This window comes from Plectrocnemia conspersa, unplaced genomic scaffold (genome assembly GCF_051122295.1).
Source record: "Plectrocnemia conspersa isolate PC_06_02 unplaced genomic scaffold, ASM5112229v1 ptg000006l, whole genome shotgun sequence".
NCBI classification, from domain to species: Eukaryota; Metazoa; Arthropoda; class Insecta; order Trichoptera; family Polycentropodidae; genus Plectrocnemia; species Plectrocnemia conspersa.
In genome coordinates, this window is record NW_028277170.1 from 16,483,742 (window position 1) to 16,496,378 (window position 12,637).

The 12,637-nt window shown below is 34.6% G+C and overlaps 1 protein-coding gene across 1 annotated transcript in view; it reads left to right on the forward strand.

Moving 5' to 3' along the window:
- Dhc1 (dynein axonemal heavy chain 1) overlaps positions 1-12,637 on the forward strand; it is a 61,076-nt gene that overhangs the window by 44,212 nt on the left and 4,227 nt on the right. The window contains exons 36-44 of the mRNA XM_088188396.1: positions 700-1,686; positions 5,378-5,870; positions 6,338-7,775; positions 8,439-8,687; positions 8,749-10,317; positions 10,383-10,551; positions 10,783-10,935; positions 10,999-11,974; positions 12,102-12,258. Of these exons, the coding sequence (XP_088044522.1) occupies positions 700-1,686; positions 5,378-5,870; positions 6,338-7,775; positions 8,439-8,687; positions 8,749-10,317; positions 10,383-10,551; positions 10,783-10,935; positions 10,999-11,974; positions 12,102-12,258 (6,191 nt within the window). The remainder of the gene's footprint in view (positions 1-699; positions 1,687-5,377; positions 5,871-6,337; positions 7,776-8,438; positions 8,688-8,748; positions 10,318-10,382; positions 10,552-10,782; positions 10,936-10,998; positions 11,975-12,101; positions 12,259-12,637) is intronic.

Below are 12,637 nucleotides of genomic sequence, written 5' to 3' on the forward strand. Positions count from 1 at the left end.
AAAATGCCATAAGACATAAAAATGATACTTCAGAATACGACCACCACATCTGTGACTATCCTAGAATTTGTCGCCATCGATTCTAAATAAGAATTCGTTATAGTGTGACATTTATTTAAACCGATCTAGGAAAATACATAAGAATATTCGGAACGACTTTTTTTAACAAAATCAAGTACCACTAATTATTTATTTTATATGAAAAAAAATATAATAACGATATATGTTAGAAGAATATACTATCAAAAATATAATTAATCCCTTTTGGTGCCCTAAAATATTCAAATATGTCAGTAAGAGTCTGTTGAAGTCTCCAATAAGCATGTTGTATTATAACTTGACCACGTGAGCACGATGCAGCGCTCGTTATGCGTGTTGAAAGAGCAACTCCGACTTCGGTTCCTTTGACTTCGGTCCATTTGCCGACAATGTTCGGAAGCGCTCGAAGCTGGCCATGTCGACTGAATTACCCCCACTTTACCTCCCGTTCTCGGTAGCCTCATTATTATGGCCAAGGTTGAATTTATATAAAATATATTTCTTTACATTTGGAAAAAAAAGTAATTGTCTTGTTATGCTTCATATTTTAAATAAACTTGCTGTGATAAATTATGAATTTGTTTTACGTATAAGCATACAAAATTTTGCAAACTATATAAAAATGCCTACCTATGTTATTGCTACATTATCTATTTTTAGTTCTACAGGCTTGGCTTAAGACAAGATCGGAAACGGAAAACGAAGTCTTTCTTTATTTATTCGGTGAAACGTTCGAGAAAATTTACACTTGGGTTTGCCAGAATCTCATTATGAGCATGGAAGTTTTACAATGTAACATCATATTGCAGATGATTAACCTACTTGAAGGTCTCATACCACCGCAGATTGAAAAATCAACAGATGAGCAATCAACGCTTAACGACAAAGACGATGACGAGGTTTCAGAAGAAAAAGAAAAAATTGAAGAAATACCCTTATACACGAACGAACACTTTCATAAATTATACATCTTCTCGCTCACTTGGGGCTTAGGAGCGTTCTTAGACAGTAAGGACAGAGTAAAGTTTGACATGTATCTGAAAGAGAATTTGTCAAAAGTTTTGGAGCTACCCAGTTCTGCGACGCACAGGAACACCACAGTGTTTGACTTTTTCGTAACTGTCAAAGGCAAGTGGGAGCATTGGGATACTATGGTGACGAATTACGTGTATCCGGAATACAGCACACCCGACTATGCGAGCATTCTAATACCAATCATAGATAACGTCAGAATTGATTATTTGATTCAGTTGATAGCGAAACAAGACAAAGCTGTTCTGATTATAGGAGAGCAGGGCACCGCCAAGACGGTTATGATAAAATCTTACATGAAGAAAACTAATCCGGAATTGTTCATAGGAAGGTCTTTTAATTTTTCGTCGGCCACTAGTCCATATCAATTTCAAAAAACGATCGAGAGCTATATAGAGAAACGAATGGGCATGACTTTTGGACCACCGGCTGGTAAGAAAATGATGATCTTCATCGATGATATAAACCTTCCTCAGATAAACGAATGGGGAGATCAAATCACGAACGAGATTGTAAGACAGGCTATGGATATGAAGGGATTTTACAGTCTAGAGCGCCCTGGAGACTTCACTAATATAATTGATATTCAGTTTTTGGGTGCAATGGGTCAACCAGGTTCGATATATTTCAATTATTATTTATATATAATAAAAAAAAAAAATAAAAAAAAAATCAACACTTATGTCTCATATGCCATAGAAAAAAATAAAAAAACTTGCATAACAAGCTTTAATTGTATAATAATAAATTCATATTAATAGTATTAAACTTAAAAAAATATTTACTCGTTTTAAAAAAGTATGCCAAAATATATTGAAAAAAAAACTGAACTACTGTATAATATAATAGTGTGATACAGCAATAGAAAGAAATTGAATGAAATAATAAAGTAGTAATATTTTTGAGTTATATACAATACTATAAAATAAAGAATTTGCTTGGAGCAATATTAATGTAGGTATAGTCCGTCCAAGATGTTAACGCTCATCATCGTTGTGTTAGAAACAAGGGTGCGTGTACGCATGCATGCATACATATACAGTTTTCTGCGAATTTGTTTACACCGATAGGAGAACGTTACTAGTACTAAATCAGGGCTGTTTTAAGGGTAGGGTGACCATACGTTGGAAATTGAATTAAAAATTATATTATGTTATATTTTTATTTTAAATTATTGTCATGTTGTGTAATTTTGTAAGCAATAGAACAATTCCTGTATTTTTTAAAAATATTAAATTAAACAGATATTCAACCTGGAGAGTGATTCCAAAACTACTATCGTGTTTTTGAGTTAAATATGTATATAAATAAATAAAATAAGTAAGAAAGTGATATTTTACATTATCTTCAACAAATTAAATTAAAATATGAAAAATTAATTGAACGTTAAATTTCACATGGTCACCCTATTATATTCTCTCAATGAGCGTTTATATCTCGGACGGACTATACATATATTACAATGATGATATGATCTTAAAATCATATATTAAAAAATAAGATTTAATTAAGTTTGTCTTAATGTTTTCTATGGCATTAGAAGTATTTATAAGCATTTAAAAATAGGTTCGTATTTTTGAACCACATTGTATTTTTAACATTTTACAGAGGCGGAATATTTATTATAATTAAAAAACGGAATTTTTAATCAGGTTTTAAGTTATTACATTTAGTAAATTTTTTTGTCTTTTTTTTCAAACGGCTGCTGTGGCCATTACAATGGTGGTATGACATTGAAAGCTAATATAAGTAGAAAGGGCTTAAAAAAAGTTTTTAGAGATTTTTGTTTTCAATAGCATTAACGGTTCATGAGATATACAAATCTGCCACTCTGTAGAAATATCAAAACAGAAAATTTCTATAACAAGTTTTTATAACAACTGCAATATAACTGAGAAATGGTTGAAACTAGATAGTTTATTGCAGTTTCGCAGCCACCCATTGCTACATTAGAGTCTAATAGTGCTTTACAAAATAATGAAACATGGTTTCTCAAACTTTCGCACAAGCACTTACATCATAGAAAAAATACCCCAATACCATGTACACGCGTCGCGGGAAAATTTCAAAATTATATGAAAATGATAAATGTAGAAGTAGACACTCTGTAGAATTTGTAGATAAATAGATATAGGGTCCTGATGGCGGGTGCTTTTGGTCCACTGGTGCTGTATCTATCTACGCGCTGAGAATCACGCAATAGTTTGTTCGTCTGTGTATATCAAATTTAATATATTTGTTTATCAATCTTAATCTAAGTTTTCAATGTAACTCTTTATGAACCGACTCTAAATGACATAAATTTTAATTTTTTCTCGGAAACCCAACAACATATGCAGTTTCTGAAGAGCAACCTTCCAAATTATACAATACTGTAAATTATGATATAAATCATTTTTATTCTCATTTTTCTCATTAATTTTTTAAATTTGCTGATTTATTCATATAGTATTTTTTTGTTTAAAATAAAACTTGTATGAATATTTGCAAATGCTTTACAACCACCGCATAAGAAAGGGTTGGTCCGTACCAGATGTTTTAATAGAAGTCAAAAAAAATTTAATCGGTATAAATTTTTCACGATTTTCTCAACTACTCCAATCGAGCTTATCTAAGAACTACATTAAAAATCAGATTAGAAAAAACCGCTCTGCGTGGGAATTGGCAGATCGAAAAAATGTATGGGTGTTTGAGTTAAGTCATAAAATTTGCCAGTCGGTGAACTTAAATCTCATATTTTCAATAATCTAAAGAGGTTGTTTATCTTTATCTTGTTTGAAATATGAAAAATGTAAAGTAGTAACAGTTGTTTTTGACATTTTTCTCTACTCTGTACTTAATAGAAATAGATCGATCCGTTATAGGCCTTCAATTCAGTGATCATCTAGTTCTCTGTGCATTAATAAAATATATAATCTACAATTATATTCCGTATTATTGTGATTACATATTTTTTTATTTATCATAAAAATGAGAAAACTCATTTCTCGAGAAATTAAAAACATTGAGAAACCAGAATGCCCAATTACAAGTATTTTTCGATTCGTCTTATATTGCTTATAGATTTAGGTAAAAATGGCGAATATATACAAATGACCATATAAATTGGTAATCATTACATTATGTATTGAAATTAATTATTTTAGAAAAAATATTTTGGCGAAATCAACGTAAAAAAGTTTTACCTCAGCGGTCCAAAATATCCAGTTTAACTCTTGGAGGTTCAGTGTAACTGCTTAGCTGCGCCAAATCAGATGATCAAAGCGAAATAGTAGTACATTTAAAAGACGTGGACAAAGTTCGGATGCTTAATTTTCGAATAAAAGCGTTCTGCCTTAAATACTATCGATGAAAGGAGAAAAGACCAATAAATATTTATGTTGTCTTGTACTAAAGAGTTTTTGGTTCATTTTGTCATGGCTAAAGACAAAATTGTGTAATGAATTTAAAGTAGAAAGAAGTGAAGTTCTTGATAAACTTGTCTCGATATACATTTTAATAATCGATGAACTTAATGAACAAGGACTAGAAGTATTTAGAATGACTGAATATTTAAAAATGCTATTTTATGAACTTTAAAAATATATCCAGACGAAGGAACTATTGCGCAATGTTCGCACTCGTGTGTCGTTAGCACCTAAAGTCTCCCACTATCCTGCTCATTAGTAATGGTCATTCGACCCGCCAAATTTTAACGGAATCTATTGTGTCCTAGCGCGTGCCGTTAGAAAGCAATATTGCTTGTACAATAAACGAGAATCAAAATTAAGCTTCAAATGGACATAATGTTTATTGCGCTCAATTATCAAAGACGGTACGAATGACGTTAATTAAAACAATGAACAATCGACGACGATTTACATAGAACTATGAATCAAATATACGTTGAAATCATAGCATATCATATAGAAAATATTAGTAACGATACTGCCATATTGCAAAACAATGGCACGATACTTAAGATTGATATCGCAATTTTGAGGTTTACATCCGACTTTCCCTTCAATAAAAAGTTATTGATTAAAACAAACCACCTTGTATATCTTTAGGGTATATAGATTTAACAGAGTCCATATATTTTTTATTTATAATTATTCCACCGAAATTCTTCGCTTCATATATAATATTAAAAAACTCCTTCCAGTTCCAGTTATTATCAGCAAAGCCTCACCCGATATCCTATAAAGTCTCTTACTAAGCAATGTACACTCATATGAGACAAATATATATTTAGCGAAGAATGTTCCAAGACCCTAATTTGACTCATTCAGTAGCAGATTTTAATACTTTTTCATTTACTTTTCAGGTGGTGGAAGAAACGATATACCATCGCGTCTGAAGCGACAGTTTACAATATTTAACTGTCCCATCCCAAACAACAATTCGATAGACAAGATATTCAAAGTGATAGGCGAGGGGCATTACAATGCCAAAAGAGGCTTTACTACAGAAGTACGCAATCTGATAAAGAAAATGATACCGATGACTAGGGAGCTGTGGCAGAGAACCAGATCTACTCTGATGCCCACACCCGCTAAATTCCATTACGTTTTTTCACTAAGGGACTTGTCGAGGATATGGCAAGGCATGGTAGGCACATTATCCACTGTGATAGAATCAGAGAAATTTCTTCTGCTATTGTGGAAACACGAGGCTACCAGAGTTTTCTCAGACAGATTCACTCTGCAATCTGATAAAGATTGGTTCGACAAAACGCTCCTAACCGTCGTTGAAGAGACGCTGGGTATAGATTATCAGAAAATGATTGTCACCAATCCAGTGTTTGTTGATTTCATGCGGTAAGTAACGATATCATGAACATAATAATTCATTATAGGTAAAAAACCGGGTGTATTTTTAAATGTATAGGAGAGGATTTCAGTTACTTTCAATAGCTTTCTGTCACTGGGGACGCTCTAATGGCAACTCATAGACATTTTCAAAACGTAACGTTTTTCCGTCCGCGTGACACATGTCGGTTATAGCTTATGAAACATTTATTTAAATAATTTTAAATAAAAATTGTTTTATTCAGTTTAGTATAATGAAAATATCTATTTTTCTATAATTGTTATTACTTGTTTATTTTGAAGTATCTTAAAATTAATATAAAAAAGAGTATTCTGAATTATTCATGACTTAAAAGAAAATATCTTAAAATTATTTATTTTATTACTTATTACGTAACATTAAAAAAATATTCTGTTTTTTTTTTTAACTGCAACATAATTAAATATATATCAGCTCATTAATTGATTTGTTTTAGAGATGCTCCAGAGCCGACTGGCGAAGAAGGTGAAGATGCAGATATGGAATTGCCGAAGGTGTACGAGCCTGTGTTCGATTACAACGAATTGAAAGAACGTTTAGATATGTTTTTGGCACAGTTCAATGAAATGGTGCGCGGCGCAGGAATGGATTTAGTTTTCTTTCCAGATGCTATGTTGCATCTCGTAAAAATATCTAGAGTCATAAGGCATCCTAGAGGAAACGTGATGCTTGTTGGAGTCGGTGGATCAGGAAAACAATCTTTGACTAAGCTCTCCTCCTTTATTGCCGGATACAAAACGTTCCAAATCACGCTCACCAGATCTTACAACGTCGCCAACTTTTTAGAAGATCTTAAGTTTTTGTATAGATCTTGTGGAGTGCAAGGGAAAGGCACCACGTTCATATTCACTGATTTGGACATCAAAGAAGAAGGATTCTTAGAATACTTGAACAACATATTATCGTCCGGAGTTATATCGAATCTGTTCACCAAAGACGAACAGTTGGAGATCATATCCGAGTTGACTCCGATAATGAAGCGCGAGAATCAAAAACGAACGCTGACTAATGAGATAGTCATGGATTATTTTATGACGAGGACGTGTCAGAATTTGCATGTAGTGTTTTGCTTCTCTCCCGTCGGCGAAGTGTTTAGGAACAGAGCTCTTCGATTCCCGGCTCTCATATCAGGCTGTACTATAGATTGGTTTCAACCGTGGCCTAAAGATGCTCTCATTTCGGTGGCGACTCACTTCTTGACCGATTTCGAAATAGCTTGCACTAAGGAAGTCAAATATGAGCTAGTCAACGCCTTAGGTTCTATTCAAGACGCCGTCGCTGAAACGTCAACGGAATACTTCCAAAGATTTAGGAGAGCGACCCACGTGACGCCAAAGTCTTACTTAAACTTCATAGGCGGCTATAAAAATATATATCAAATGAAACAACAAGAATTGGGTGAGAGTGCGCAGCGAATGGACACAGGTTTGGAGAAGTTGGCCGAAGCGTCTCTCTCGGTTGGTATTTTGAAAAAAGATTTGGCGCTCATGGAGCAAGAACTGGCTGAAGCGTCTCATAAAGCTGAGAGGGTCTTGATAGAAGTCACGGAAAAAGCCAAGCAGGCAGAGCTTGTGAAAAATCAGGTGCAAAAAGTGAAAGAGAAAGCGGAAGTTCTAGTGGCCTGCATAGCCGAAGAGAAAGCTTGGGCTGAAGAAAAACTAGAAGCAGCCAAACCGGCGATGGAAGAAGCAGAGGCTGCTTTGAACACAATCAAGCCTGCTCATATCGCCACCGTGAGAAAACTAGGGAGACCGCCGCATCTCATCATGAGAATTATGGATTGCGTGTTGATACTGTTTCAAAGAAAACTTCACGCTGTCATTGGAGATACTGCAGCACCGTGCCCTAAACCTTCTTGGGCCGAATCCTTAAAGGCATTACTTAAATTTATTATTTTCTATAGTCGAGTAGAGTGGGTGAAAGTACGCACTTTGATTATGACACAATATATGAGTAGCATAGAATCTGTTCTAAATATCAAATATGTTCTTTCCTTTCTGTCTCAACTTATGCGTACTCTTACTCCACTAATTATATGTACATAATTTATGGCATGGATTTTGACCACCTCTGTGGTATGCTGTAATTTGAATTTTCTGAAGACAAAGTTGTTCTCAAATTACTTGAACGATAGATATTTCGTTAAGTATGAAACCTTATTTTCAGAACAATATATTCTAAACTTTTTTACTAATGATCTTGATGTGGCGTTTGAGAAGCACTGTAAATTTAGCTTGCACATTGCAGAGACTCACAATGGATCAATACAGATGCTCGGTTTTATCTTGATGATAAAACCGAGAAATGCGCGCTTTTTTTAAGAATACTTTGGTATTACGCACTCTTTATGATGCCCTAGTCCCCAGCATACTAGAAAATGGTTCCGTAATGAGTCGATGCAATTATATTAGGAGTGCTGGAATTCGATTCCTTTAAGATGTTTATATATAATTAATCACTTTTGGAAATTGTTCAGAAGTCAAGTTTACAACCATTCCAATGGCCGTCTAACTGCTCAATTTTTTTATTTTTTACAGATGATGGCCAGTACGACTTTCTTGCTTCAATTACAAAATTATCCAAAGGATATTATTAACAATGAAATGGTAGAGCATTTAATGCCATATTTTGAAATGGAAGATTACAATATGGATACAGCTAAAAGAGTGTGTGGTGATGTTGCCGGTTTACTGTCATGGACAAAAGCTATGGCCTTTTTTCATAGTGTCAATAGAGAAGTTTTGCCCCTAAAAGCTAATTTAACATTGCAAGAAGCTAGACTTAAAGTAATATAAATATTTTAATAAACATATGTTTGTTATGTGAATTGATTAAAATTGTTTTTAGGTCGCAATGGAAGATTTGGCCGGTGCTGAAAGGCAATTAGAAGAAAGAGAAATGGCACTTCAGGCTGTCAAGAACCAGTATGATGCAGCCGTTGCAGAAAAACAAAGATTAACAGATGCTGCCAACGTATGTTTAAGAAAAATGACAGCTGCCACGGCTCTGATCAATGGATTGGGAGGCGAAAAAATCAGATGGACTCTGCAGAGCAAAGATTTTAAAGAACAACTCGGAAGACTTGTAGGAGATGTCGTTTTGGCGACTGGTTTTCTATCTTATTGCGGACCGTATAATCAGCAGTTTAGGCAAAATCTACTCAACAATTGGATGGTCATTTTAAAGACTAAAAACATTCCGTTCACGAACAACTTGAACATTACGAGCATGTTGGTTGAAAATGCGACTATTTCAGAATGGACGCTTCAAGGCTTACCCAACGATGATCTATCAGTGCAAAACGCTTTAATTGTCACTAAATCTAGTTCTTACCCACTGTTGATAGATCCTCAAAATCAAGGTAAAATGTGGATTAAAAACAAAGAAGCTACGAACGAGCTACAGATCACGTCCTTGAATCATAAATATTTCAGGACTCATTTAGAAGACAGTCTTTCTTTAGGGAGACCGTTGTTGATAGAAGACGTAGGCACTGAACTCGATCCTGTTATTGATAATGTATTAGAGAAAAACTTTATTAAATCTGGTACTATAGAAAAAGTAGTAGTCGGGGATAAAGAATGTGACGTGATGCCAGGCTTCATGCTTTACATCACAACAAAGCTACCCAATCCACCATATTCGCCTGAAATCAGTGCTAAGACTTCGATTATAGATTTCACGGTAACAATGCAAGGTTTAGAAGATCAGTTATTGGGTCGGGTGATATTGATGGAGAAGGCAGATTTAGAAGCCGAGCGCGTTACATTGTTCGAGTCTGTAATGAAAAATCAGAGAAGCATGAAAGAGCTGGAGAGCAATCTCTTGTGTCGCCTCTCTTCGTCTGAAGGATCGCTCGTAGACGACGAAGCTTTGATTCGAGTGTTGCATATAACGAAAAAAACAGCGGAAGAAGTTAACGAGAAACTGAAAGTGTCGGAGATAACCGAAAAGAAGATCACAATCGCTAGAGAAGAGTTTCGATCCGTGGCAGCCAGAGGATCCATCCTTTATTTTTTGATAGTGGAGATGAGCTACGTGAACGTCATGTATCAAAACTCTCTGAAACAGTTCTTAACGATTTTTGACAGTTCGATCACAAAATCAGCTAGAAGCAACATAACCGAGGAGAGGATTAATATCATATTAAAATACTTGACGAAAGAAGTATGGTCGTTCACTTTGAGGAGTTTGTACGAAAGACATAAGGCTTTGTTCACTCTCATGTTAGCCATGAAGATAGACTGTCAAAAAGGAGACATATCCCACGATGAGTTCATGGCTTTTATTAAAGGTGGTGCATCCTTGGATTTGAACGCAGTAGCTCCGAAACCCTTCAGATGGATATTAGACATAACATGGTTAAATCTTGTGGAAATCAGTAATTTGGAGACCTTCAATGATGTTTTATCACTGGTAAATATTATATAATGCTGCAATGACTAATTTATTAAAATTAATCAATCTTATGTGTTTTTTAGATTGAAGGCAATGAAAAAGAGTGGAGGATTTGGTACGAAAAAGAAAAGCCAGAAGAAGAAGAAATACCCAGCGGATACCATAAAAGTTTAGATGTATTTAGAAAATTGCTGCTTATCAGATCGTGGAGTCCCGATAGAACATTATCACAAGCAATGAAATATGTTGCAGGTAAATTAATTAACCATTATTGTTGTTACTTTAAATAAATAATTCATGATTAGAAAAATATTTTTATAAGATATGTTAGTTTTCAATAAACACCTTTTAAAAGATTTATTATCATAATACAAAAAAAATTGTGTACCTAATATTGTAATGTAACGAACATTACCAGCGTGTAACAATACTTATTATTAACTCTTACTTTTAGTATTTTTTTAAACTGTATTACTATTTTAGAATCACTTGGTGCAGAATATGGAGAAGGTTGCATTTTAGATTTGGAAGTCACATGGGAAGAATCAGAACCTAGAACGCCGCTTATTTGTATTTTATCTATAGGTTCTGATCCTTCAGCTCAAATTGCATCTTTGGCAAAAGCAAAAGAAATTCGTAAGTGGCAATTTATTGATCGCCGAAAATAATATTGAGACTTAATCAGAATTTATTTTATAGAATTAAAGTCAGTATCTATGGGACAAGGTCAGGAGCTGGTTGCTAGGCAAATGATTTCCGACTCGATGAGTTCAGGCGGTTGGGTTTTACTTCAAAACATCCATTTATCTCTACCGTTCTCTACTGAGGCAATGGACGCTCTTGTAGAAACGGAACACGTAGACGATACTTTCCGACTTTGGCTCACGACGGAAGTTCACGCTGACTTTCCTATAGGTCTCTTACAGATGGCGATCAAGTTCACTAATGAGCCTCCCCAAGGGATCAGAGCAAGCATGAAAAGAACGTACCAAAACATAACCCAAGATACCTTGGACTATTCGGCTCAAAACCAGTGGCCTCCTATGCTCTACGCAGTAGCATTCTTGCACACTGTAGTTCAGGAGAGACGAAAATTCGGTCCTCTTGGCTGGAACGTTCCGTATGAGTTCAATCAAGCAGATTTTGCGGCTAGCGTGCAGTTCATCCAGAATCATTTGGACGAAATGGAGCCGAAGAAAGGTATATCTTGGCCGACGGTGTGTTACATGCTTGGAGAGGTTCAGTACGGCGGCAGAGTAACAGACGACTTTGATAAAAGACTCTTGACAACTTTTACACACGTGTGGTTCTGCGATGTCCTTCTAAGACCAGGGTTTGAATTTTACAAGGGGTACAAAGTGCCGACGACTAGAAACATCCAAGGGTATATAGATTATATTAACATGCTTCCGATGACGGACACCCCGGAAGTATTCGGACTTCATAGCAACGCTGACATAACTTATCAAATCAATACGGCCAAAGGAATACTGGACACTATTCTAAGCGTGCAGCCAAAAGAAGGAGGTAGCCAAGGAGGCGAGACTAGAGAGAGTATTGTGTATAGGTTGGCGGAGGACATGTTGGACAAACTGCCGTCTCAGTACGTCAGCCATGAAGTTAAAGACTCTTTGCAAAAGATGGGTGCTTTTCTTCCGATGAATATATTTTTAAGGTGCGCCTTATTATTATTTTGTTATAGAAATACATTGTATAGTTTGTCTTAATTTTTTTGATACCATTGATATTGAAAGGAATATCGTTATATCACTTTTAAATTGCATAATATTGTTAATTTACAGACAAGAGATTGACAGAATACAAAAGGTTAACACAACAGTGTATTCAACTCTGTGTGATTTGAAATTGGCTATAGATGGAACGATTGTTATGAGTCAGGCACTGAGGGAATCTTTAGATGCTATGTATGATGCGAGAATACCAGAAAAGTGGAAGAAGGTAATTTTTTATTATAATTATTATTATTACTGTTTATTATAACCAGCACGATAGACCAGTGACTAATACAAATACAATTTCTATCGTGTCAAAAAAATCGGAATTTGTAATTATTAGTTTACAATGAAAAAAATATATTATACGTAGTGGACTTAACCAAACTTAAGAATACAATAATCTTAAATAATACTTCACGTGCTTTTTTTTCAAAAAAAACAAAAATAATGATTTACCTGCTTATTTTGCATTGCATCAAATAAAAAAAGTATTTTTTGTATATATTTGCCATCTTATTATTTATTATTATTTCAAAATTTTAAAGTATTATTGCACAATAATTAAATAAAGCAATATAATACTAATAGCTGTCGGACCTTCA